Source organism: Chelonia mydas, chromosome 8 (assembly GCF_015237465.2).
Source record: "Chelonia mydas isolate rCheMyd1 chromosome 8, rCheMyd1.pri.v2, whole genome shotgun sequence".
Taxonomy (NCBI): domain Eukaryota; kingdom Metazoa; phylum Chordata; order Testudines; family Cheloniidae; genus Chelonia; species Chelonia mydas.
In genome coordinates, this window is record NC_057854.1 from 33351690 (window position 1) to 33377211 (window position 25522).

At 43.7% G+C, this 25522-nt stretch overlaps 1 protein-coding gene across 1 annotated transcript in view; it reads right to left on the reverse strand.

The window, feature by feature from the left end:
• Window positions 1–20672, reverse strand: part of HSPA9 (heat shock protein family A (Hsp70) member 9) — a 32899-nt gene extending 12227 nt beyond the window's left edge. The window contains exons 1-11 of the mRNA XM_037906524.2: window positions 20008–20672; window positions 17878–17936; window positions 14084–14171; window positions 13793–13974; window positions 11348–11472; window positions 9379–9452; window positions 9187–9293; window positions 7687–7849; window positions 6797–6889; window positions 4310–4519; window positions 87–314 (exon numbers count right to left, since the gene is read on the reverse strand). Of these exons, the coding sequence (XP_037762452.1) occupies window positions 87–314; window positions 4310–4519; window positions 6797–6889; window positions 7687–7849; window positions 9187–9293; window positions 9379–9452; window positions 11348–11472; window positions 13793–13974; window positions 14084–14171; window positions 17878–17936; window positions 20008–20088 (1410 nt within the window). The 5' untranslated portion in view covers window positions 20089–20672. The remainder of the gene's footprint in view (window positions 1–86; window positions 315–4309; window positions 4520–6796; window positions 6890–7686; window positions 7850–9186; window positions 9294–9378; window positions 9453–11347; window positions 11473–13792; window positions 13975–14083; window positions 14172–17877; window positions 17937–20007) is intronic.
• Between the last annotated feature and the right edge of the window lie 4850 nt (window positions 20673–25522).

A 25522-nucleotide genomic window follows, 5' to 3' on the forward strand; every position in this document is an offset into this window, starting at 1 on the left:
CCCAATGCCTGCTATTGTGCTGTCCCTAAGACAACAGCCCAGGAACCCCATTAGATGCAGACAGTTGCCACGATGTTTAACCGCACCTGGCTCTTCTTGGTTGGAATCGTCGTGTTCCTGTTGATGAGCTTAGTGAAGACACCTCCCAGCGTCTCAATTCCCAAGGACAAAGGAGTCACATCCAGCAGCAGCACATCGGTGACATCACCAGCTAACACGCCACCTTGAATAGCGGCACCAATAGCAACAGCTTCATCGGGATTAACTGCTTTGCTAGGAGAACGGCCAAACAGATCCTGCACAGTCTGCTGCACCTGAATGAGTACAGAACACAGCCGATGCGTAGGGAACTCCTGCTATCACAGCCTTGCTGCCACAGCCCACCCCATGGCATAATAAAAAATGTATATGAGGAAGGAACCCCTCATTATCTGCCCTCCAACCAGCTGACACTTTTGCCATTCCCTTCCCCCTATCCCTACCACTTCTGCCATCCAGTGACGTATGAGACTAAGCTTCAGGCCCATGACTGGCTCCTACTCCCCCCATCCCTCAATTTGCTCCTCTTAGCACCCAGCTGAGTGGATTCAGGTGCACCCATATTTGCCCTACACCTACATCACCTAGGAGGCCAAAAGACAGAGAGCCCCCTCCCTGGAATACTGCTTCCAACCCAGATAGCCAGCAGTGAGTGACCCAAGGAGGGGAATGAAGAACACTAGCCCCCCGCGAGTTCAATACTCCCGCCTACACTGACCCCTAGCTCACCACACAGCAATAATGCAGCAACATTCTGCTCGAGCAGAACAGGGATCACTTATCCCAGCTGGGCACAAGTCAGCATATTCCAGGCTTATTCTCCCCAGTGCCGGGACCAGCTCCGGGGACTGAAATGCAATAGCAAGCACAGAACCATGGGACAGGCTAGAAAATCCACAGAAAGGAGAGGACACACCTAATCTTGTTTAGTGTATTAAAGAATAAATGAAGCCATATGAAGGGCAACAATGTCTCCAGCCCCTTACTTAATGTGGTGTTTCAGAAGATACTTTGCGCTCCACCTTTTCAGAACAATATGCTGATGAATTTATCAGATCCATGGCTGAAGGATCAGGACAGAAACTCAGCTGGGTGTTTGAAACACCTTACACGGCTCTCAATTCCACTCCAAGGCGCCCACCTTCACCACTGAGATTTTAGCTGATGCTCACAGCTCCTCTGCATCCCAAGCTGCGTTAGTGGAGCAGCCATTTTCTGCACAAGTGAGCACTGTGCTTCTGGGGAGCTGTGAGCACTGCTCCAGCTCATCTGCCCATGAACACTCCCTTGATACAGTGAAACACACAGGAAGACCATATAATTAACTGGAAATCTTCCCCCTAGGGGGCATGTGTCATAAAAATAAAGGGAAGGGTAAACCCCTTTGAAATCCCTCCTGGCCAGGGGAAAGCTCCTCTCACCTGTAAAGGGTTAAGAAGCTAAAGGTAACCTCGCTGGCACCTGACCAAAATGACCAATGAGGAGACAAGATACTTTCAAAAGCTGGGAGGAGGGAGAGAAACAAAGGGTCTGTGTGTCTGTCTATATTCTGTCTTTGCCGGGGATAGACCAGGAATGGAGTCTTAGAACTTTTAGTAAGTAATCTAGCTAGGTACGTGTTAGATTATGATTTCTTTAAATGGCTGAGAAAAGAATTGTGCTGAATAGAATAACTATTTCTGTCTGTGTATCTTTTTTGTAACTTAAGGTTTTGCCTAGAGGGGTTCTCTATGTTTTGAATCTAATTACCCTGTAAGGTATCTACCATCCTGATTTTACAGGGGGGGGATTTCTTATTTCTAATTACTTCTATTTTTATTAAAAGTCTTCTTGTAAGAAAACTGAATGCTTTTTCATTGTTCTCAGATCCAAGGGTTTGGGTCTGTGGTCACCTATGCAAATTGGTGAGGCTTTTTATCCAACATTTCCCAGGAAAGGGGGGTGCAAGTGTTGGGAGGATTGTTCATTGTTCTTAGGATCCAAGGGTCTGGGTCTGTAGTCACCTAGGCAAATTGGTGAGGCTTTTTACCAAACCTTGTCCAGAAAGTGGGGTGCAAGGTTTTGGGAAGTATTTTGGGGGGAAAGATGTGTCCAAACAGCTCTTCCCCAGTAACCAGTATTTGTTTGGTGGTGGTAGCGGCCAATCCAAGGACAAAGGGTGGAATATTTTGTACCTTGGGGAAGTTTTGACCTAAGCTGGTAAAGATAAGCTTAGGAGGTTTTTCATGCAGGTCCCCACATCTGTACCCTAGAGTTCAGAGTCGGGGAGGAACCTTGACAGCATGTTTTACAGTACAAGGGGAAGCATTACTTCTGATCACAGACCTGACATTTCCTGGAGCATTGGCTGTGTGAGAGCAGTTTCAAGTAATGTCAAATTCCACCCCAGCAGTGGTGTGAAGGGGAGCTGGGCAAGATGCAGTACAAGAGGGAGAAAGCTACATTACTGTATGCAATACACAGGTGCAGATTTCAGTATGCCTGTGCTCAACTCAGCCTGCAGTTAAAGCTTTGAGTGAGAGTAGTCAGGGAAGCATTATGTAACCTTGCAAGGCCACATGGTGCTAGAAAGGTATAAATAGGATACTGACATTTAAGTAGTGTCTTCCACTCCCAAAGGATTCTCAGTACTTCAGGAAGGGCTTCCCCCACAATGGAAATAAAGCCACAGTGCATAACACTACATAAGAGACTCAGACAAAAGGCTAGGAAAATATTATGCCCAGTTTAAACTGCAGGGACCTTAGTAAGGGAGGATGCAATCACTGGACTTTGGCCAGGACAGTAGCTTTTAGTGACTTCTGTCCTGCAAACCTTACAGTCATTGAAACCTCAGAGTATGTCTACACAGCATTTGAGCACCTGCAGGAGCAGCCTTCCAGCCCTCATCAACAGACTTGGGTTAGTGGGGCTCCTGCTAGTACTCTGAAAGCAGCTGTGTAGCCAGCGCTTTGAAGTAATCACTCCCAAGCAGACTCTTCCCACCAGGGTACTCTGGATCCTGGATGGCTGTCAGTCACAGTAAGATGGTGATAACATCTGAAGAGTATCACAGCACCGACAGAGTAAAGCAGTCTTTACTGTTCTCCACAGACTGGGAGTGAATAACTGAGGGTACATCTACACAACAAACAAACCCATGGCAGTGAGTCTCGGAGCGAAGGTGAACTGACTTGGGCTGGTGCTGCAAGGCTAAAAATAGCAGTATAGACATTTGGCCTTGGGTTGGAGCCGGGTCTCTGAGATCTCCCCGCCACCCACTGGATTTCGGGGCCTGGGCTCAACACTGCGTCTCTACACTACTATTTTTAGCCCTGCAGCACAAGCCCATGTCAGTTGATCCGGGCTCTGATACTCACTGCCATGGGTCTTTTTTTTTTTGGCTGTGTAGATGCACCCTAAGAGACCTCCAGTAGCAGCATAGTCCACATTCTTGAGGACACCCTTGCACAAGCATGTTCCCCACTGACTTCAGGGGAGCTGAACTGTTCTTTTTGGAGCTTGGAATCTGAGAACACTAAATCAACAGCAGGTGGATCCTAAATGTTCAAGACTTTGCATGTCAGCAAAGCAAGTCTAAGTCACCTACTGGTGCTTATCACCACAGTATACAAGAGTCAAGTATATCTAGGTAGCCAATGCTAAGAGCATAAGGCCAGTGAAACATGCTCATCGCTTATGCCAGGGAGCAAACACATACCCAATTATGCATTAACAGCAGGTGACAGAATGACTTTGCTGACAGCCAGAACAGTGAACCTACAAGATCCCTAGATGGCAAAGCTAAGTTGACAAGAGGGGGTGAATTCCACAAAAGTCACAAGTCTGGCAGCAGCATATTGACCACACAGCTGTTCTCCCAGGCTAGAGAGAAAGCCTTAAATTCTTAAATCTCAACAGCACTGCTTGTGTTCAGTCCACATCAGGCAGCAGGAGCCAGAAACAGAAATTTGTAACTCCTGCCAACTCTCACTGGTCTTGGGAAGGTTAACTCCATCAGCAGTATCTTCCAGACAGACCCATGGATCAAACACCAACCCAAGGAGGGAGTGGAAATTGTTCTAGTCACATGAGCGGCATGCCTGATCCTGTCCCCCTACCCACTCATCCTGCTGACTATACAGACAGCCCTTCACCTACAGCATCGCCAAAGTTTCTGGAATTAGGACTTAGGTCCCCTTTAAAATGCTTTTGTGCAACACAAATAAAAGTGACTCAATCCTTGGACAAAGGTGTTAAGTGGTGTGTGTCACACAGGAACATGCCATACCTTAGGCATTCTGCTCATGCCACCAACCAGAATGACTTCACCAATGTCGCTCTTGCTGACTTCAGCATCCTGCATGGCTTTTTGGCAAGGTGCTACTGTCCTCCTGATCAGATCTGCGACAATCCCCTCAAACTGGGAACGACTCAGCTTCATGTTCAAGTGCTTTGGTCCAGAAGCATCCATAGTAAGGTAGGGCAAGTTAATGTCCGTCTGCAAAACAAGAATTCACTGGTTATCAGAAGCAGGAAATCAAGACAAGCAACTATATGTGGCTTTCAGTGTTGTCACAGTTCAACAGATAACTGATCACTTACAGATGAAGCCAACAGGTTTCTGTAAGAATACCTTTAGGACTCTTTTGAAAAACATACTGAGTTTTTACACATATTTTAAGATTTCTGTATATCCCCTATTGCCTCAGTTTAAGGAGGCTGGTCACATTTTATATTAAGGTTCCAGTTACAAATGGCTTATAAAGGATAAATTATTAATATTATAAGCAGGTTACAGACATGATCTGCTTATGTTAGATGTTTATAACCATGGCTATACGCAATCTATTGACCCATTAGACTTTAAAAATCTAACGATTGATATTTTAATAAATGGTTAATCAGTTAACTTATTATAAACTACATCTAAACAGAAACTTAACATTAAGTGCAACCACAGATCCTCCATGGTTAAGACAAATCTCATGTATTCTACCCAGTTTCTTCAGTGGTGGAACTTTTCTGTAAATTTACCCTTTTTTAAATTTTATAAAGCTGAGTCAGGCCCTGTTCACAGTAACTTTGCAGAGCTGTGAACTGTTTGCTGTAACCAACATGTGTAAACACACAGGAGTGGGAGTCTAGAAACAAAAACCCACTGGCACCTTATTACATGCAATGTTTTTTATCAAGAGCTTCACATTTCACATCACAGAGGTTAAAAAAAAAATCGAAGTAGAAGAAAGTGACAAAACCCTGCAAGATAGAGCACACGCATATTTTCTGTTGAGAGTATAGAAAAATTCACCAAATACCCCTCATTTCTAAATTTTTTTTTTTTAAATACAAGACAGCCTACTCCATTGGGGTTAAACATTCAGCAACAACGAACTGTTTCCTCACAAACCAAACAAACAATCTCTATTTTATAACATTTATGCTTGAGAGCAAAGCCAATTGAATATTTTAAACAATGATTTCCATTTAAAGTTAAGCAGCAGGCATTACAATTTAAAATGCTCATTTTCTCTGACTATTTATGCAAGAGGTTTAAAATCCAGTGTCCCTGCTTATAAGTCCACTGCACTAATTTGAAGTGAGGCACGGCAAAACAGCAGCAAAAGTGCTGAGTCATGCTGACACTACAAATCACTGCAAAACATTAATGCCCCAACACACACACACAAACTCGATGGAGAAAGTTTGCAAAATCAGAACTGGTCCCTTGTTATAGACTAAAGCCAAGCTCTCTCCTCTTAAATAGCAAAGTCAATAAAGTCATATCAAAAGACTTTCCTGAAGGCTCTTCCTTATTTAACTCTTACTGGTGCAGAATGGAGTGTATTTTCTAATGTAGCGTATTTTCTCTCTCCGGTGAGCTGGCAAACCATAATCTGTTATGCCCTTGTCAGAACTATGTATCCATTGTGACTGACCTAAGGACCATGCTTCCTCTCATCTCCCCACTTTGCCAAAGAAAACTCCCACTCAGAAATAACAGTTCTTAACACCATTCAAATCCTGGAAATTGGAAACAAAGACTCGAACTCAGACACTGTCTAGTTGACTTCAACAACATTTAAATGAGACTGCTCCCTTCAATGAAAAATAATTAATCATTAGCAACGGATAAAGAGAGGGGTCTGGAAGCATCTGATAGGTGAAGCAGAGGGTTGGGGAAGTGATCCTTGGAATCTGCTCTCAGTGTCTCGTGACTAACCCCCTTGTGTGCAGCTTTTAAAAGAGTATTTTTTTTAAAAAACAGATTTTCTTCATCATGCAAATATATGGTTCCGTCAGTGGTTACATTTAAAACTGTAAGATTTTGAATAGCTAGAAGTAAAGCCAGAATGTATCAGAAGCAGGATTATCAGCAATTCAATTCCTTGATGCCCTCCAGAGTTCTGGAATAAGTAGCATGCAGACATGAGAACAAGGTCAGATATTCCTACAGGAGAGAGAGGACATATTTAGGGGTCAAAGCTAACAGGATTAATATTCCTATCCCGGAGGCAGAAACCGCCGCTGTTGTTCTAAGCCTCAAGCAATTACCTTGCATCACCTAACAGATGTTCAATTTTCTCTCAGATTGTTAATACCAATACTAGCTCGTCAAAGCATTTCCCCCATGATGTCCTTTGCACATACTCAAGTTTGTTTTATCAACCCAAATTACTGCCTTCACATTTGGCTGGTCTTTTACCTGTTAAATAAAACATGCAAAGCGACATATCAAAGTGGCCGACTAATGCACTTTATTGTACAGTCATCTCACCTGTACAGATGAAGAGAGCTCACATTTGGCTTTTTCTGACGCTTCTCTCACTCTCTGAAGAGCCATGTTGTCTTTAGTCAGGTCAATGCCCGTCTAACCAATAAGAAATGTGTGTTAACAAAAAACCTGTCAGTCTCCAAAAACCCATAAGCCTGCAGCCGACATTTGCTGTAGGTCACCCCTGCCCCACTGTACTAGAAAGACATCTGCAAAAATTAGAATTTGAGTCCTTGTGCTTTGTCTGCTTATCCCCCACACTTGTAACCATAATGATAAATGTGTATTTCGCATTTTACATATATTAGCCCTAACCACCAAGTGAAGTAGTTTTGTAGTGATATATCCATTAACGATTAGAAGTATTGGAGCAGACACCGTGCCTTGCTGAAGGTAACACTGGATCAATGACTGAGTTATAATTAAACTGCACAAATTTTCCAGCTGCCACCCTTGTGCTCCATCTATTAGGCAGTAGCATCATGCAGCACTGATGGATTTATGTGGCCAATTCCCTTGCAATATGAAAGGGGGGTGAATTATCTGTAGGACAACCCCATAGAGACAGTGTCAAAGGAACAGAAGAGCAGAAGTCTTGCTATTCTGTTTGACCTAGACTCCTGTGAGATGTCCGCTCTTTAATTCGTATTTATTTTTTGACAAATACGAGGCAGAATACTAAAGAGCAATCCAAGTAATTTTAATACCCTACACTTTTAGCATTTAGGTTAATGGTCAACTAAAACTCAAAACATACCAATACAGAAGAGGATCCTCATCCTTCTGAAGTAATTTGAGATTCCCTAGCTTTGAGAACTGGTTTTCAAAGCATTCTTAGTAACACAATCAAAATTACACATGGCATGTTATCTGTGCAAACAGATCTCATTTACCTCTCTCTTGAATTCCTTGACAATATGCTGCAGCAAGGCCTGGTCAAAATCTTCACCACCCAAGAAAGTGTCACCATTGGTAGATTTCACCTCAAAGACTCCCTTCTGAATTTCCAAAATAGAAATATCAAAAGTGCCACCACCCAAGTCATAGACTGCAATACTAAGACAGAAAACAGAGAGACTATATGTCAACACCCTTTAAAGACAAAGTCTTTTGGCTTGAACACTTTCAAACTCATGAGACGGGGGTGCGGACAGTCATGTGAACCTTTACATTGCATGCATAGGCTACTGTCTACAAAGATGAAGGCTGATAGTGGGCCTGATCCTGCATCCCTTACATACCAAAAGTCCCCATTTGAAGACATCTGACTCCTATTTAAACTGAGAGTTTGTGGTGCACAAGGAATGCAGGGTCATGCCCATTATGTAATTTCAGCACCTGGTTTACTGTACTATTCAATTATTTCATCTCCTCGAGTACTGATGAATAGTAAGTTTCCCCTAAAGAAGCCTTCTCTAAAGAGGGAGTTACCAAGCTGACATAATCGGCCCATTCCATGCACATCTGGAATTTCTGACTTCAAATGAGAGTTCTGGGTGCACATCGACTACATGATTGTGCCAATAAGTAACCCTGGTCATTGCTATTACCTGCCTTACTAGGGAAGGCTTCTCCAGGGGAACTTCTTATTTACCAATGCTCTGTGCCTACCACTGACCAAACCAGAAAGATTGGAACTGGATATTGCAGTTCAACCAGCCTTAACATTTGTATTAAAAAGAGAGTGCATTTGTGGTTTGTCTCCCATAAAGTCATAAGGCAAATTAAGTTATGGCACTAAAGCCCCAGCATTTCAGAGTTATGAGACAGCTTTTGGGAAAGGCTGGGGGAAGCAGAGAGTGCTTACACAGCACTATAAACTAAGAAATTCTCTTCCACAACATGAATTTACAGTTTGTAAGATCTATCACAGCAAAATTGTTATGGTAATACTGACATGCAGAGGATAATAAAAATAAATTTCTTAACAGGTACATCGGGAAACAAATGCTTTCCAGGGAAGAGATCTTGTCGCCTACATGCCAGTAAACCAGAACCTGGATAGAGATTTTTATGCCACATTTAAGCTTAAATATAACAAACCTCTCAACTCAATCATCTTGAAGAACCACACTAAGAAACTGTCATTACTAACCACAGTTGAGTGTGCTTAATTTAGAGGTGTGCAGTTGTGCTGCTGTGGAACTACTGCTAACTAATTTAAGATGCAGTTTTGGAATGAACATCTAAGATTCGGGTTTGTTTGTTTTTTTAAACTGCTAAGAATGGAATAAAGCTCTGAGAGCAACTGCATAAAACAGATCACTGTGTGATTAGTTTAGCAATTAAGTCTGAACTAGGATTTTAAGAAACACAAAGTCTTAAATTATTTACAAAACAGAACCCTAAAGTGCTCTGGCTAAGAGGGATGGGGATTACTAGCAGACATTTACACTTTGTCTTCAGACTTGTCTAGACCGTAAGCCAGGGCAGCAGCAGTTGGTTCATTAATCACCCTCAGGACGTTGAGTCCAGAAATCTGCCCAGCATCTTTAGTAGCCTGAAAAAGAAAAGAAAGTTGACCAGTGAGAGAAGTTAAAATCTCTGCTTACAGACACAGGAAACACAGGAGCTTGTGACCCTACCTGCCTCTGAGAATCATTGAAGTAAGCAGGGACAGTGATGACAGCATTCTTTGCTGAGTGTCCCAAGTAATTTTCTGGAAAAGAAAAAACAGCAAGTTATTGTAGTTAATAACAACTTCAGACCCACTCTAAATCGTTGGTACATTGTTTCTACTCCCTTAGCTATAAACAGAATAGGGGTCCTCAGTCTGGGCTTTGTGACTTCCCTCCCTTTATGGAGAGATGGGAGAGGGTCCCAAAGCTTTTTTTCCATTTTTAACATGGGGGTCACAGTACAGAAGAGCTTGTGACCTCTTAGAATAGCAGTCACCTCAAGACATTTCTGTGCTTTCCACTAGTGATCAGACAAAACTGGTTAGTGTGAATTCACATATAACATTTGCAGACTTTGCTTTTATAGGGAGTAAAAAACAATCCTGAGGCTATTCCTTTACTTTGGAATGTCTTATATTTGGTCAACAGACTGCTTACCCATTGGCTATCATTTGTATGATTTGTTTGTCCAGTATAAGTATTTTCCACAGCAGGAGGATATACTGCAGATTAACGTTGGCAAATAAAAATGTAATTTATGGTTAATCAGAAAAGCTTTTCTGGCACATCCCTATTCAATATCACAACTTGCTGTTCTCTTTCAATCAATATTGGAAGTAGAAAGTCATCACTAAACACAACAAACCTGTTCAAATATTTGGATGCACACTACCCATCCCAGAGACGTCACAGTACTTTATTTTATTTGCTTTAATATCCTTACAGCATTTCTAGCCAATCTAATTTACAGCTTTTGCAGTGACTGGTCTATCTGGGATATGGGTTGGCCTGCTGCATAACACTAAAGACTGCCATTTCCAGAATCTGGAGGCAATCTCTACCCTGCTGCACACTGCAACTCAGTCTTCTAGGCCTGTCCTTCCATCCTGCTAGGCCTTGGTAGCTACTGCAAGGCTGAATAATCTATGTATAGTCAACACCCACATGCAGTCTTACTTGTCATCACTTGATATTGGGGTGCACAAGTGCTCTCCAACCCAGAGAGTAGGTGAGGAGTAGTGAGGGTTCCAAAACTAAATGTCAAACTACCCCACCCTATTGTAGTTGGGGGATTTCCTTGAGGTCACAGTAGGCATGGAAGGGGAAAGAATCTCCAGCTCTGTGGGCCATCGCCCTGGCAGAGCTCCACAGCCACCACTAGCTAGGGAGAAGTACTTCACAACATGAGGTCCCTTTAACATTTCTTCTCTTGATGATGGATATCAACTAGCCATGTAAGAACCAACCCACCCATCATCATTCCCATCAGTCTACTAGCCACATAATGCAACTGGGCAGAGCTTAACTCCACATGTAGAAAAGCAGCAGATTTAGGAAGCTGACATGTTACAGCTAGCTAGGCAGAGGACCGAACCCTGTCTGAATAGGAAGTCAAACAGTTGCTGTATAGACCAAAGGCTAGCAGGTATTTGTGACAGCAGCTGCTATGCCAAAGGAGGCAAGTATTAGGAGTTTGTAAATGGCAAGTTTCACAATATGCACGGTTATCTGGAAGAGATGAATAAGCATGTACAGGATCCTGGGAGGAGGAAAGAATGTGCACTACTTCACAGCCAGCAGACATGACTGACATTTTGTTTGAAACACTCACATATTTCAAGACTCTGCAAATTGAGACTTCGAATAAGAGCAATCAGGATAAAGCTTTGCCTGAAGCTGTAACTCTGTCAAATACCGAGTTGGTCAGAACAAAATTAAGGGTCCTTCACTCTCCCTGAGGGTAAAACATAGGCTACTACCTTATCCCTACACAATCTGATGTAACTCAGGCCATGGTTTAGAAGGGTTCTAGAAGGAAGTTTTTATTAGGGCTGTAGTATGCTCAATATATTTATCAGACACCTAGTACCAATACCACGGTTAAACTTGTGTTCAAACAACAAGTTAAACAAGGTAAACACCTTGCTATACCAACCTGCAGTCTCCTTCATCTTCATTAATACAAAGGCACCAATTTGGCTTGGAGAATACAGCTTCCCATGCGCTTCTACCCAGGCATCACCATTAGAGGCACGGACAATTTTAAAAGGAACATTTTTACTGAAACACAAGAATTTCACATTGAGTAAAGTTTGTCTAGATAACACTGAATGCATCACACAAGACTTTAAATCATGATTTGAAGACTTCAGTAACTCAGCCAGAGGCTGGGGTCTATTACAGGGAGTGGGTGGCCGAGGGTCTGTGGCCTGCAACATACAGAAGGTCAGACTAGATGATCATGATAGACTAAAAGGCCAGAAGGGACCATGAGTCTAAGCCCTACGATGAATACACAGCTGGTATTGCTGGTTAACCTGAAATTGGCAAAACATAGTGACACCTTGGTTTTAAAGGGAGAGATCCTACAGTAAACCTTCCCCTAACAGCCTCAGATGTAAGGGAGGCATCTGACAATACCATTTGCAATGGTTTCCATCCAGGATCTTTGCATTTCTTGGAAAAGGTCAATATCAATGATTTTGATTCAGCTCTGACGTATCCTGGCATCAGTTACAGCCAAGGACCCTGAGTAAGCTCAGGGTCATCCAATTTGCTCCCTCCCGAAGGGCCCTATACAGGCTGTCAGCCTCCTGACACCACTCTTCACTCAACTCTGAAATATGGACTCTGGAGCCCTCATTTGCTGCACTGCAGTTGGTGGCTGCTCTCCTTTCACTCTACCCTTCTAGCATTGCAACCGTTCAGCTACGCAGCCCAATCTCGCTGCCCATTAAGTTCCTTGCTGCTGTCCTCCCCACTTTTCCTTTCAGCCACTCTTCCCCCATTGCTCTTCTCTGAGTACTTACCAGAACACCCAGTTTTTATCACGTACACAAGAGCTAAAATGTGCCGTTGCTACAGAAGTCATGATTACAACCCAATCTGTGTGCACATTACTCTAATCCAGCAACACAGTCTCACTGTAACCTGTCCTTTCACATCCCCCAGCTCCTTTGTTTTTTCTTATATCCATGTCAACTCATTTGTTTGTTTTTTTTGTTACACAGTAGACTTGTAAGCTCTCTGGGTCAAAGACAGCGTTTTCTGAGTGCTGTAAAAATAACTATCAGAACCTCTCACTTGCTTAAGTCCAAAATAACGTAAGGCCTATACCTTCAAAAAACCAGAATGTTTAAAAGCTTTCACGCTAATCTGTGTTGGACAGAGTAATTTTGCATAAAACACCTGCAGAAGATTCAGTTTCTAGACTCAGGTACACCCAACTTTCTGCAGTATTTTGCAGAAAGTGCTGAGATTAAGGATCTACATTAAGTTGTAAACAACACAAGAATTTCTGGGCACACAATAAAACCAATGAGCACTGAACCTGAACAGTTTCATTTAAGAATCTCAGTGTAAACTGTGCCATGAATGCAATTATGCAAACTTTAATTGATGTTAAACAAGATCAAACAAGTGGTCCATCTAGTCCAGAAGCCATCTTCTGACAGTGGCCATCATCAGCTGATTCAGAGGTAGATGCAAGAAACCCAGTGGTGGAAAATTCAGAGATAAAAAAATCTTTTCCAGAGGTGTAGGTTAAGCCTCCCCCCCCCCCCCCCGCCCAATCAGCTAGTGGTTGGCTTATATTTCTCATCCACTTAAATATCTAACCATATTTTGAATCCCATAACTCTTGGCCTCCGATATCCTGTGACAATAAATTCCACAGGTTACTTTATGCACTAGATAGAAAGTATTTTCCTTAATAAATTGCAGGCATGCTGCTTTCCCTTTCATTAAATGTTTCTGTATTATGAGACTTTACTAAAGTGAGGAAAATAGCTGTCGAGTAGGACAAGCCACTAGAACTGAATTGCAATCCAGAGAGAAGTGGCCATTAAATTACTGTTCTTCTCCCTCTCATGAAAGGTAACAGCTATTCAGTATCCCAATCACAAGGCATCTGCTCAGAACTTTTATATGACAGACATTATGTAGAAACTATAACCTTCCTTGTAATTCAGTGAATATTACGTGTGCAGTGTTCTATACAACGAGGACTCAATCAGAAGTCAGATGCAGGAAACCCTCAGGGCAGGGGCTCTCAGGGTTCTGTACAGTACAAAGTACAGTCAGCACTTTGTCATTTGATCCATTCCTCTTGCCAATGCAGACAGCACCAGCTATATTGCATTGTCAAGAACCAATTACAATTATGAGTCCACCCCAAAAGCTTAAAAAGCATCATTAATAAATGCAGTGAAACACAGGCTAAACTTTTGAGGAATATGAGCAAACATGTGGGATACTATGCACCGAGTACCATGTTCCACCATTTGGAAACAGCACTTTGTTTTAGGCCATGCATGGGCATGCTGCACTCTGCAAATTCTCTTTCCAGAACTGGGGAATAACGTTAATTAGTTTTACTCACATATCTTTCTGTACTTCAGAATCATCATAGCGCCGTCCAATGAGACGTTTGGTAGCATAGAATGTATTCTGTGGGTTAGTTACAGCCTGTCGTTTAGCTGGCATCCCAACCAATCGTTCACCATCAGCTGTAAATGCTACAACAGATGGGGTAGTTCTGGCACCTTCGGCGTTTTCCAGCACCTACGTAAAAATGGTGAGAGTCTATAACCCAGGAAAACCACCTGCAAAAGTGGCAGCACTGATTCCCTCCCTTAGATAAATTGTTATACACTAGTAGTTAGTTACTCACCTTTGCTTGTTTTCCTTCCATAACTGCCACACAGGAATTAGTTGTGCCCAAATCAATACCAATAACAGCACCTTTGACTGCTTCTGAGCTGCAAAATATATTTAAAACAAATGTTAGGGTTACCGCTAAAGGAGGATGCAACCAGTGAAACAACCAAAAAGCTTTCTCTCCCGGCAAGATGATGTGGGAAGGGGAGGAATTACCTTTCAACCAGATTCTACCTGCAGTTGGGGAAGCAAATCCATTTTCCACTCTAGAGTAATAGAGGATATTGGAGAACAACCGAGCCTATGTTGGAAATCAACTTAGTATCAGCAAATTGTGGTTCTGTATTAGATTTGGTCATTCCAGGCATATGTTGTGTCTAAATTCTTACTCGTTTTTGATGTTCCACTGTGAAATCCCCTGGACTTTTTATTGGCTAGCATCACGCTTTAAATACTTAAGAGTCTGTATGCTATTTGTGAATGTGGTCCTTCAAAGACTGATGTCAAATCAGTTCTAACATCCCTAAACATCAAGTCTTTCATATGAAAGGCCTAATTCCACTTGGGGAGAGGGAGTAAATCTAAAATAAGCAAGGCTGTCAAGCGATTAAAAATAAATTCATTGTGATTCATCACACTGTTAAATAGAATATTGCTGAATATATTGAATATTTAAATATTTTTGGATGTTTTCTACATTTTCAAATATATTAATTTCAATTACAACACAGAATACGAAGTGTACAGTGCTCACTTTGTATTTTTTATTACCAGTATTTGCGCTATAAACAAAATAGCATTTTTCAATTCACCTAAGTACTGTAATGCAATCTCTTTATCATGAAAGTTGAATTTACAAATGTAGAATTACGTACAAAAAACCTACATTCAAAAATAAAACAAAAGTAAAATTTTAAAGCCCGCAAGCCCATTTAGCCAGTCACTCAGACAAACATTTGTTTACATTTGCAGGAGATAATGCTGCCAGCTTCTTGTTTACGTCACCTGAAAGTAAGAATATGTGTTCTCATGGCACTGTTGTAGCTGGCATCCCAAGATAGTTATGTGCCAGATGCGCTACAGATTCATACGTCATCCCTTCATGCTTCAACCACCATTCCAAAAGAAAATGCGTCCATGCTGATGACGGGTTCTGCTCGATAACAATCCAACGCAGTGCACGTTCATTATCATTATCTGAGTCAGGTGTCACCAGCAGAAAGTTGATTTTCTTTTTTGGTGGTTCAGGTTCTGTAGTTTCCATATCGGACTGTTGCTCTTTTAAGACTTCTGAAAGCAAGCTCCACACCTCGTCCCTCTTAGATTTTGGAATGCATTTCTGATTCTTAAACCTTGAGTCAACTGCTGTAGCTATCTTTAGAAATCTCACATTCGTACCTTCTTTGTGTTTTGTCAAATCTGCAGTGAACGTGTTCTTAAAATGAAGAACATGTGCTGGGTCATTATCCAAGAGTGCTATAACAGGAAACATATGGCAGAATGCAAGTAAAACAGAGCAGGGGACATACAATTCTGCCCCAAGGAGTTCAGTCAGAAGTTTAATTAACGCTTATTTTTTTAACAAGCATCATCAGCATGGAAGCACATCCTCTGGAAGGGTGGCCAAAGCACATCTGGCACGTAAATACCTTGCGATGCCAGCTACAAAAGTGCCATGTAAATGGCTGTTCTCACTTTCAGGTGACATTGTAAACAAGAAGTGGGCAGCATTATCTCCCTTAAATGTAAACAAACTTGTTTATTTTCGAGATTGGCTGAACAAGAAGTAGGACTGAGTGGACTTGTAGGCTCTGAAGTTTTATATTGTTTTATTTTTGAATGCAGTCATGTAACAAAAAAATAAAAATCTACATCTGTAAGTTGCACTTTCAGGAGAAAGTTCATCTCATACCATTTTGTAGTGCAGTCTGAAATACTATTTCTTTTGTTTATCATTTTTACAGTGCAAATATTTGTAATTAAATATATTATACATGTTGATTTCAATTACAACACAGAATATATATGAAAATGTAGAAAAACATCCAAAATATTAAACAGAATATCAATTGAAATTAAACAGTGCAATTAAAACTGTGATTAATCGTGATTAATTTTTGAGTTAATAGCATGAGTTAACTGCGATTAATCAACAATCCTAAAAAAAAAGTTAAACTGATCAGAATTACCGGCAGTAGCTTTTTATCTGACACTTGCAATAGTTCCCCTACACACAGTTTTGATTACAAATTCCCATGAAAAGCCTATTCCCTGCACGCTAACCTGGAAAATCTGTAACAGATTTAGTCATTCATATATTCATTCATTCATTCATATATTCATTCATTCATATAGCAAGCATAAAAGCTATAGTACATTTATGAAGAGTTAATACAGAAATCCAGGATTTTTGTAGTCAGAGCCTTTCATTTGTATCTAATAATTCAGATGTTAGTAGTCACGCCTGCTTGAAAGCAGCTGCCTGGAGGAGAGAGACTACAAAAAGTGCTCAGATTAGTTTATAAGGCAATTTTCAGAATGGAAAAGCGCACATCTATAGATAAAGAGGATGAACTAAGGCCCTGTTGAGGTCCTCTGATCCTGGGGTATTTAGAGCTACAGCTAACTTTCTTTCTGAAAAAAGACATGCTGACATTTTTAAGCCTTGACTGTGGGGTAATATGATGGGTGATATTTCTGACTGAAATGATTTACTGGGAGGCTCTGCTTTTGGGAGAGGCTGAATATCCTTTTTCCTTAGTTTACTTGAGAAAACTTGCCTTCAGTGGCAATTACACCAATTTATTAGACATGCAGTGAGCAAAGATAGGGAGATAGCCCCAGGTATGAGCTTTTCCTCTAGGGTTTCACATCAACCTTCCCCTTCCCCCTCCCCCCGCCCCGAGGTACCTCACTTCCATAACTTTTTGGTTCCAGTGCTAAAGGAGTTACATCAACTATATAACTTGATGAAAAAAAGATAACAGACCAGAATCCCTGGGTTTATTTTTTACCTTGGATTAATAAATTAAGAAAATCTGCAGAATATATTGTGAGGGAGCACAAACCACTTCAAAGAAAAAAAATGAAAGTAAACTGATCTGCAGAGCTGTGGAACCCTCTCCAACACAATAACAGAAGATAATGCTGATGATACATCAGGATTAGCAGATAGTAATTTGTCACACCCATGTAATGTTCTGATTTCATAAGTAAGGGGGATTCCTAAATAGAATAAACTTTTTCAGGGATACAGAGTTCTAAGCGTTTCCTGAAAAAGCGAGGGAAACAAATAAGGAGACAGAGTCAGTCTTGAGAAAGCACCAAGTTTTGCAAATTTTAATACACAATTTTCCTCTATTACTTTATACTGGATGGGAGAAAAGTGGTGTGTGTATTGATTATGCCCACAAAACAAATGTTTTTGCTTCAAAAGAAGTTTAATTGGGATCTATGGAACAAACTGATGGATTAGATGACGTTAAAAAGGTTTTATTAAGTATCTTCTTTGCATTCAAATAAATAGGTTTGTTTGGAATTTTATTAGGTCTAAAAACTTTGTGTGTAGCAGGAAATTTGTTACGATACTTAGTATCTGATTATCTATGAAATGCTGTGCCAGTAGAGGACGTTTTGTTTCTCCTTAATTAACCATACACACATCTGACCAAGGATTTCAGATTATGAAGCTGGAGTCAATTTAAGTATCAAAACTATTACACAATTATTTGTTTTTCTTACAGTTCAATCTTTTCCTCGCTCTCAAAAAAAGGGGGGCGGGGAGGAGGGAAGAGGAGACATACTTACGCATACTTCCTACTTGATACTGTTCTGAGAACATCTTGACTGAGAGTATTCCAGACTGCCTATAAAATAAAGTCAGGATATTACAGCAATCAGAGGTTTCTTGTATCTTATTTTGGGTAAGATTACCTCACATCCAGTATTTAAAAGGATCTGTAGCTATGCTACCTTAAAAATAATAAAATGTGATACACCTCTACCACCACATTAGCTGTGTGTTTAATCTTCAAAATTCCTTTTACTTAACTGAAAACTAACCAAGGACTCAAGAAAATATTTCGCTATATTATACAGCCACAGAACATTTACCTTAAGTTTTATTATTTGTTGTTTATATGAAATGTGAACACTAAGACCCATATTATCCAAGCTGAGCAAGTTGCTGGTATAGAAGATTCTTGTTATGAACATGCACAAGTTAAACTTGTTGCAAATGCTGTAACAAGTAAAACTGAATCTTTAGCATCTTTAGCAACCAGCAGCAAACAAACATTAACCAAGTTTCTTGAAATTTCCTCAAAGGGTAGACTAGACCACAGTGCTTCAGAGTTTCATTCTTTCGACTAGGTTTAAGAGATGCTGAACAAAAACTTCAGTGTTTTTGTGTGTGTAACCTCACGTAACATCTTAGCACAAACAGAACCCCATCATGAGAAGAGAATACTGCTTTGTTAATACTTCGGAGAATACAAGCCCCTCCTGCTTAGCATACACTTTGACCTGGGGATGAGTGAGAAGAGGAGAGGCCAGAGGCTGAACCCAGCTACATTATGTAACTAATGTCACACCCTGAGCACTGCTGTTAGAGTGACCTAATACCTGGTGTAGACATGGCTAGGTCAACTGAAAGATTCTTCTGTTGGCCTAGCGATCACCTCTTGGAGAGGGGAATTAACTACATTGGCAAAAAAAACACTTTCATCAATGAGGCAAGTATCTACACTATGGTGCTACAGCAGTACAGCTGCTGCACCATAGCTGTGCCACTGTAAAGCATCCTGAGATCTTGACAGAGTATCTCTCTGTACACAGACCAAGGAGCTCAGAAACTAGGCTGCTGTTCAGCATTGATCCCCATTATCCTTGAATATCCACCCCAATATGATACCCATTATCCTTGAACTGCTTAACCATTTGCACTTCAGTTGCCTCATCTGTAAAATGGGCATAATATTTATTTACCAGAGAAAAGTAGAAATTCTTAGCCATTTAAGATTCTCATTACAGGGCCAGATACAACTCCCACTAAACCCAAAGGAGGTCTTTCAGTTCCAAATCCACCAAGTTACCTTGAAAATCTCTTGTCTGTCAGCAATATCAACTAACAATGCTCCTTAACTAAAGATTCTCTACTATTTTTTTAATTTTTGAGGAACAAAGAAGATACAAAGCTTTTTACTTTTAAAAATAGCTCCTAAAACATGTGCTCAGTAAGAGATTAGCTGAAAACCACACAGTAGTAGAGCTGAACTCTAGCACTAAACTCCGTCAACACATGCCGACAATGAAGGTCAAAGGAAGAGCCCCCGCCCCCTAGACGCCGATGACTCTGTGCTGAACCATCTTTATTAGGTACTCCCATTCACCAGTCTGGGTGTTAAAATCAGAACTCTCCTGCTCTTACAGTTAAATCCATTTTAAACGCCCAGATTCCAGAAGAGCCCTCCCCATCTCCAGCCACCCCAGTCCTCCGGTGCTCCCTCATCACGAACATCTCAGCACCTAAGGGACCCATGAACTCATCCCCCAGCAGTACAAGGCCGCCCGGACGGACAGGGAACGAGGCCGATTACAGGACTTGCTCCAGGTGGCCTCGGGGCAGGCAGCGATCCAAGCTGGAGAGTTACACAACCCCGCAGGATGCGGGCCCTGGACTCGCCCCGGAGCTCAGCACGGGGCTACCAGCACCAGGGCCTCCACCAGCCTAGGCACCCCCTCCCTCTGTCTCGGGGCCCCACAGCGCAAGTCGCCGGCAGACCCCAGCCGTGACCCCCGGGGGGCGCCTTACACCCCGCCCCCACCCTCGGGCACCCCGCACCACGAGGAGGGTGCCGCCCCCCTCGCTTCCCATTTCCCCCAGGTAACGCGCGGGGCCCTCCCGCACCAGCCCCCCCACGGGGCCCGGCCCCGCACCTGAGCGAGGCCGGGGCTGGGAGCGGTGCCCCGGCGGGGCAGCAGGTGGAGGCGGGCGGCGGTGCGGCTGGCGCTCAGCATGGTCCGGGTGCGGTGGGGCCGGAAACTCTCACGCGGAGAGGAGAGTGCGGGCTGCGCAGCGGCTCTTCTGGAAACCTCCACCCACGTGGGCCGGGGTCAGCTCACCCGGACGGGGCTGGCGACTACAAAGGCCTGACCCCGCACCAACGGCTCAGCGCCCCGCGCCGCAGCGGAGACTACGCGGCGGCTCCGCGCGCCACCTTCCCGCGCGCGCTACCCGATCCCGCGCTGCGGCCGACAAGCCTCCTGTGAAGCGCTGGCACCCTGGGGGAGTTCCACACAGGCACTGTGCCGGACAGCTGGGGTCCTAACAAGCACGGCGTACTCAAGGTCGGACGAGATGAAACACTGGGAAATTGCAGCGGCCTTGCGTCAGGGCGACTGCACACTACGCTTGCGCCGGTTCGAGGCAAGCGCGCATGCGCTGTCTGCTCAGTGAGGTCGGTACGGCCCATGCGCAGATGAGCCGGAAGGTGGCTGTTTCTGACGACCTTACTGATCATGCGCAGTCGGAAGGCTGCCGAGGGACCACGTGTCCTCTGCTCCCAGCTGGGGCTGGCAGAGTTCTGCTACTTGAGCTGCCAGTGGTGTGCGAAACCAGCCCCGGCGGGGGCAAGGGTCTTGCGGGGGAAAGCCCGGGGGGAGGAGATGTGGTTCCGCGGGCACAGCCTTCCCGGGCAGGCATAGGCGGCTCGGCTCCCCACTCGCTGCTGGCAGTACAGGGCTGTGACACACGGTCACGCCTGCCCCCACAGCAGGATGGGTTCCTCTTGCCCGCCCCCCCCCCCCGCTCCATGCAGGACACTGGCCTTGTGTGCCACTGGCCTGCCTGGCCCAGCGTGGCATGCCCATGGGCAGCACAGCCTATGGAGCCCCTAAGGCCAGGAGGCTGCTCCCTGGGCCATGCTGCCCGTAAGAGGGGTCTCTCCTCGTTCTGCGGCAGTCATGGCATGGCAATCCTGTTAACCTGCCCTGCCGCCGCACACTCTGTCTTTCACATCAGCGTTTTCAAAAGTGACCCTCGCCCAACCTCAGCCACTTGGGGCCTGCTTTTGTGAGCTGCTGAGCCCAGCTTGAGTCAATGGAGATTCTAGTTGCTCAGTGTTCTGAAAATCGGGCCTAAGATGTCTCAGGCTGGGCACCCAAAAATGAGAGACACAAAATCACTGTCTACTTTTCAAAATTTTGGCTCATATGATTGCGCTGGGTCAAGTAGCGAGTCAGTGTTGGAACCCACCATGGGACCCAGAGGTTCTGACTCCCAGTCCTGCTCTTAACCGTTTATTTCCATTTCCAATTCTGCCACTTATGCATTTTGTTACCCCAATTTCCACATATTTTTGCACAGGCTTTCCCATTAGCACATAGTAGATATGAACAAGTGCAGTTCACACTACGCTAAAAGCTTTTGTTTCAGTCTCTCTAAGGCAACAAACACGATCTTAGGTCACGTTTGGAAACTGATCATCACAGCCAGAAAGGCAGGGAACAATTTTCAGCTATTGAAACCCTATTCTGTTGGATCTGAATCTATCAGGAGGAGGGGTTCAGATAAATAGATAAATGACCTGGGAGTGCAAACAATATACCCATGTAAGTGTGTCTGTTGGTGCTGCTCTCTCACATTACCAGACAGGGGCAGCAGACTGCCATGATAAGGTTACATCGCTTTCAGAAAAAAGAAAAGGAGGTCTTGTGGCACCTTAGAGACTAACACATTTATTAGAGCGTAAGCTTTCGTGAGCTACAGCTCACTTTATGGCCCACCTTGATTATCACTACAAAAGGTCCCCCCCCCCCCCCCCCCCGAGCTCTCCTGCTGGTAATAGCTCACCTTTCCTGATCACTCTTGTTACAGTCTGTATGTTAACCCCCATTGTTTCATGTTCTCTGTGTATATAAAATCTCTCCACTATATTTTCCACTGTATGCATCCGATGAAGGGAGCTGTAGCTCATGAAAGCTTATACTCTAATAAATTTGTTAGTCTCTAAGGTGCCACAAGTCCTCCTTTTCTTTTTACGGATACAGACTAACACAGCTGCTACTCTGAAACATCTCTTTCAGACTCTTCTTGTGAATGATGAGCAGTATGAGAAAGTCAACTTAATTCAAATTATTGACAAAGAACTTGCTAGTATAGGCAAGGTTGCAATTAAAGCAAAAGTGTTCTCAGAGGGAACTGTCCTGAAGCATTGTCTGCAACAATACCCCGTTTTCTTTTCATTTACAGAGTCAGTGATAGAAAGACTGTCTATCCAATCCTGCCAAAAATGAGCCTCTAATTCTTGGCTCAGTTGCACTAACTGTACAGGCTGCTATCAACAAAGCAGCAGCCAGTTCAATTCAGTACTCAACAAGAATGTTGTAATAACAAATGAAGAAAGCAGCTCTCTTGAGTAGCTGAACTCAGAGCCTAAACATTTCCTCCATGTCACTGCAGCGGTAAGAGACTGAAGTGTCCTGCAGCAGCTCTGCGTACAGTGCCCTTGGAATGTTGGTGGTTTAATATTTCAGAATCTAGTTGATTTTAGCCAGGGAGCATACTCCTGAAAAGTCAGTGCCCCTATTTACAATTTCCAGATGTGGCCTTGCGTGGGCCCTGAAATGCTGCTGGACTCAAGGCCCAGTGGATGATCTAAAGAACCATTGTTGAAATGTCACACGTCCACCTTTCACCACACTAAGTGCAAGATCTTTTGTGTTAATTCAATATGCCCTGAATTAATTTATTTGGTTTCCCACCTCTTTCCCCCTGTCTTTTTACACCCCCCTTTGTACTACTGATGCACCTCTAAATGCCTCTTTTCTTTCCTTGTCCTGTTCTTATCTCCAGCCCTCCTTCCATGCAGTTCCTTCTCAGACCTGGTCCATTCTCCTGCCGAATCTTTGTCTATGCAATTCCTTCCCTGACCTTGTCTGCCATGGATCCTATCCATCTCTCCTCCTCCAAGTACCTCCTTAAAACACTCTTGTGCTGTGATGCCTCTTAACTTTTGTCCTCCCCACAAGGTAGCAAAATAGATGAAACAGTCACTTCCCGACAGACAATGTGGCATTCCCCTCACCACTCAGTCACTCTGACCCCATCCTTCAAGATGCCGAGCAACTCTTGAAAGATGCCCAGTGCTCTCAACTCCCATTGAGTTCTCAGGGTATGGAGGATGCTCAGAGCCTTGCAGGACTGGGTCCTATATTTGCAGTTTCCTGGATCTGAGCCTTTCTAGGGAAGAAGAAAAGGAGTACTTGTGGCACCTTAGAGACTAACCAATTTATTTCAGCATGAGCTTTCATGAGCTACAGCTCACTTCATCGGGGAAGGTGCTGGTGTGAGGAGGGGCTATGAGGAAGAGAAGAGGGCCGGTAGGGTGCGTTTCATCATCATATACATTGATGTGACTCCCTGAGGATTCTGCGACATTGACTCAGTCTCTCAGAATACCTTTCTGGACCCACATTAGGTTCTCTCACAAACCCCTCTTTAAGGAGCTGTGCAGGGAACTGTGGGATGGGTACCCACAATGCAGAGCAATTGAAATGGTCAGAGGGAGTAGTGTGTGCAGATATAATTAACCCATTATATGTTAGTTCGTATGGTTAGTGAAGACACTTCGCAACATTTCAGGACCAAATTATTCCAGAGCCACTCAGCGTTCTAGCCTTGAAATGATCTAGTCGGCTAGTGCAAAGATAAGGGAGAGACTCTACAAAAATATTCTGCCACAGGATTGTGTCCTCCTCCCATGGAAGTTAATAGCAAAACTTTTATTGACTTCGGTGGGGACAGCATTGGGTCCTAACTGGTTTTTTATACGGTTTAAGTCAGTTTCAATTTGTTTGGGGAAACGTCTTGTTAGTTCAACCCACAGTTGTCTTAAGCAGATTCCTCCGTAACTGGCAGCGTGCAAGAAGGTTACATGCAATCTTCAGTTAAATGAATATGTTATAAAACATCTGTCATTGCCAAGGCAACTTAAATCTGTAGACAAATGTGACAAGTTCTGCAGGGAGCTGTGCATTAGCTTCTCCACAGTAATTAGTTCCTGTCTGCAGTGACTCTAAGGCAGTTGCTGCTCTCTGGCTCCTAGGTGTATGTTGTATATGCACTGCTGATGTGTCCTACTACGAAAGGGTCTTGAAGAGCAGCCTTTGGAGTCAGCTGCAGCCCAACTGCTTTCCTACACCCTGAAATGAGGTCCAACAGAAAAGGCACTGCCTGATCAAACATAACAAGGAGCCAAGCTATATCTAGGATTCAAGGGCCCAAATGGAGAATATTAGGAGCCAAATTCTGCTCTGTGTTATTGTTACAGTGTACAGGCCCATAATAAGCAACAGATATTCAAGTCAATGGGAATATTCTTGTGCTTAAAGTTAAGCACGTGTGGTGGGGCTAGGGTGACCAGATAACAAGTGTGAAAAATTGGGATGGGGGTAAGGGGTAATAGGCGCCTATATAAGAAAAAGGCCCAAAAATCGGGACATCTGGTCACCCTATGTGGGGCAGCTGCCCCACACAGGCAGAAGAAGGGTTAAAACAGCCTTGGGGAGGCTGTGCAGAACCCAACCAATTGGAAGAGGGCTTACTGAGCCAGCCAATAGGGAGAAGTCTTAGTGGAGCGGCCAGTCAGGGCCAGGCTGGCCCATATAAGAAGGGCTGCTGAGCAGATTGATCAAAGGCAGTCTCTTCCTGGAGGGCAAGGGAGAATGAGGATGACTATCTGCCCTGTAGGAGAACTGAGAGAGATAGCAGCATGGACAGAGCAGTGGGGGCCGGGGCCGGGGCCAGGGCCAGGGCCAGGGGAGCAAGAGGGAGCTCCAGCCTGAGGTCCTGATACAAGGGAGGAGAAAGTGCTAGGGCTGTGGGGAAGTGGCCCAGAGAAACAGGCAGTGGAGTAGGAGAAGGGGCTGTATGTGGCTGCTGGCTATAGGGTCCCTGGGCCATGACCTGGAGTAGCAGATGGGCCTCAGTCTCCCCCTGCTTTTATTGCGCCCCCCCCTTCTCATGGAGGTGAGTAGCCAATACATGGATTGCAGTTTGCCACTGTGACATTCCCCTGGTGTTATCTGGACCGGTGATCTGTGAGGTCATCCAATCCTTGAGTCTAGGAGCCAGCCTTATCCTGCTCTGCTGTGAGAAACCCCACTCCTGGGCTGTTCACGTATAGCCTCTGGCATGTAAGCTGCTTGGATTGTTCAACCGAATGACACTAGCCAATATCTCCAGTCCCAGAAAACCCTCGGAACCTCTGTCTTGCAGTGTCCAGTTTTGCCTGCTGGACACTGCAAGCTTATATGGGTTTGTCAATTTAACAAAGAAATTGATATGCACCAGGCTTGTTATCCCCAGGGGAGTCTCTGACATGCTTCAAACCAAACACAGTGCTCCAGGTAGAACAAATAAATAAATTTATTAACTACAAAGATAGATTTT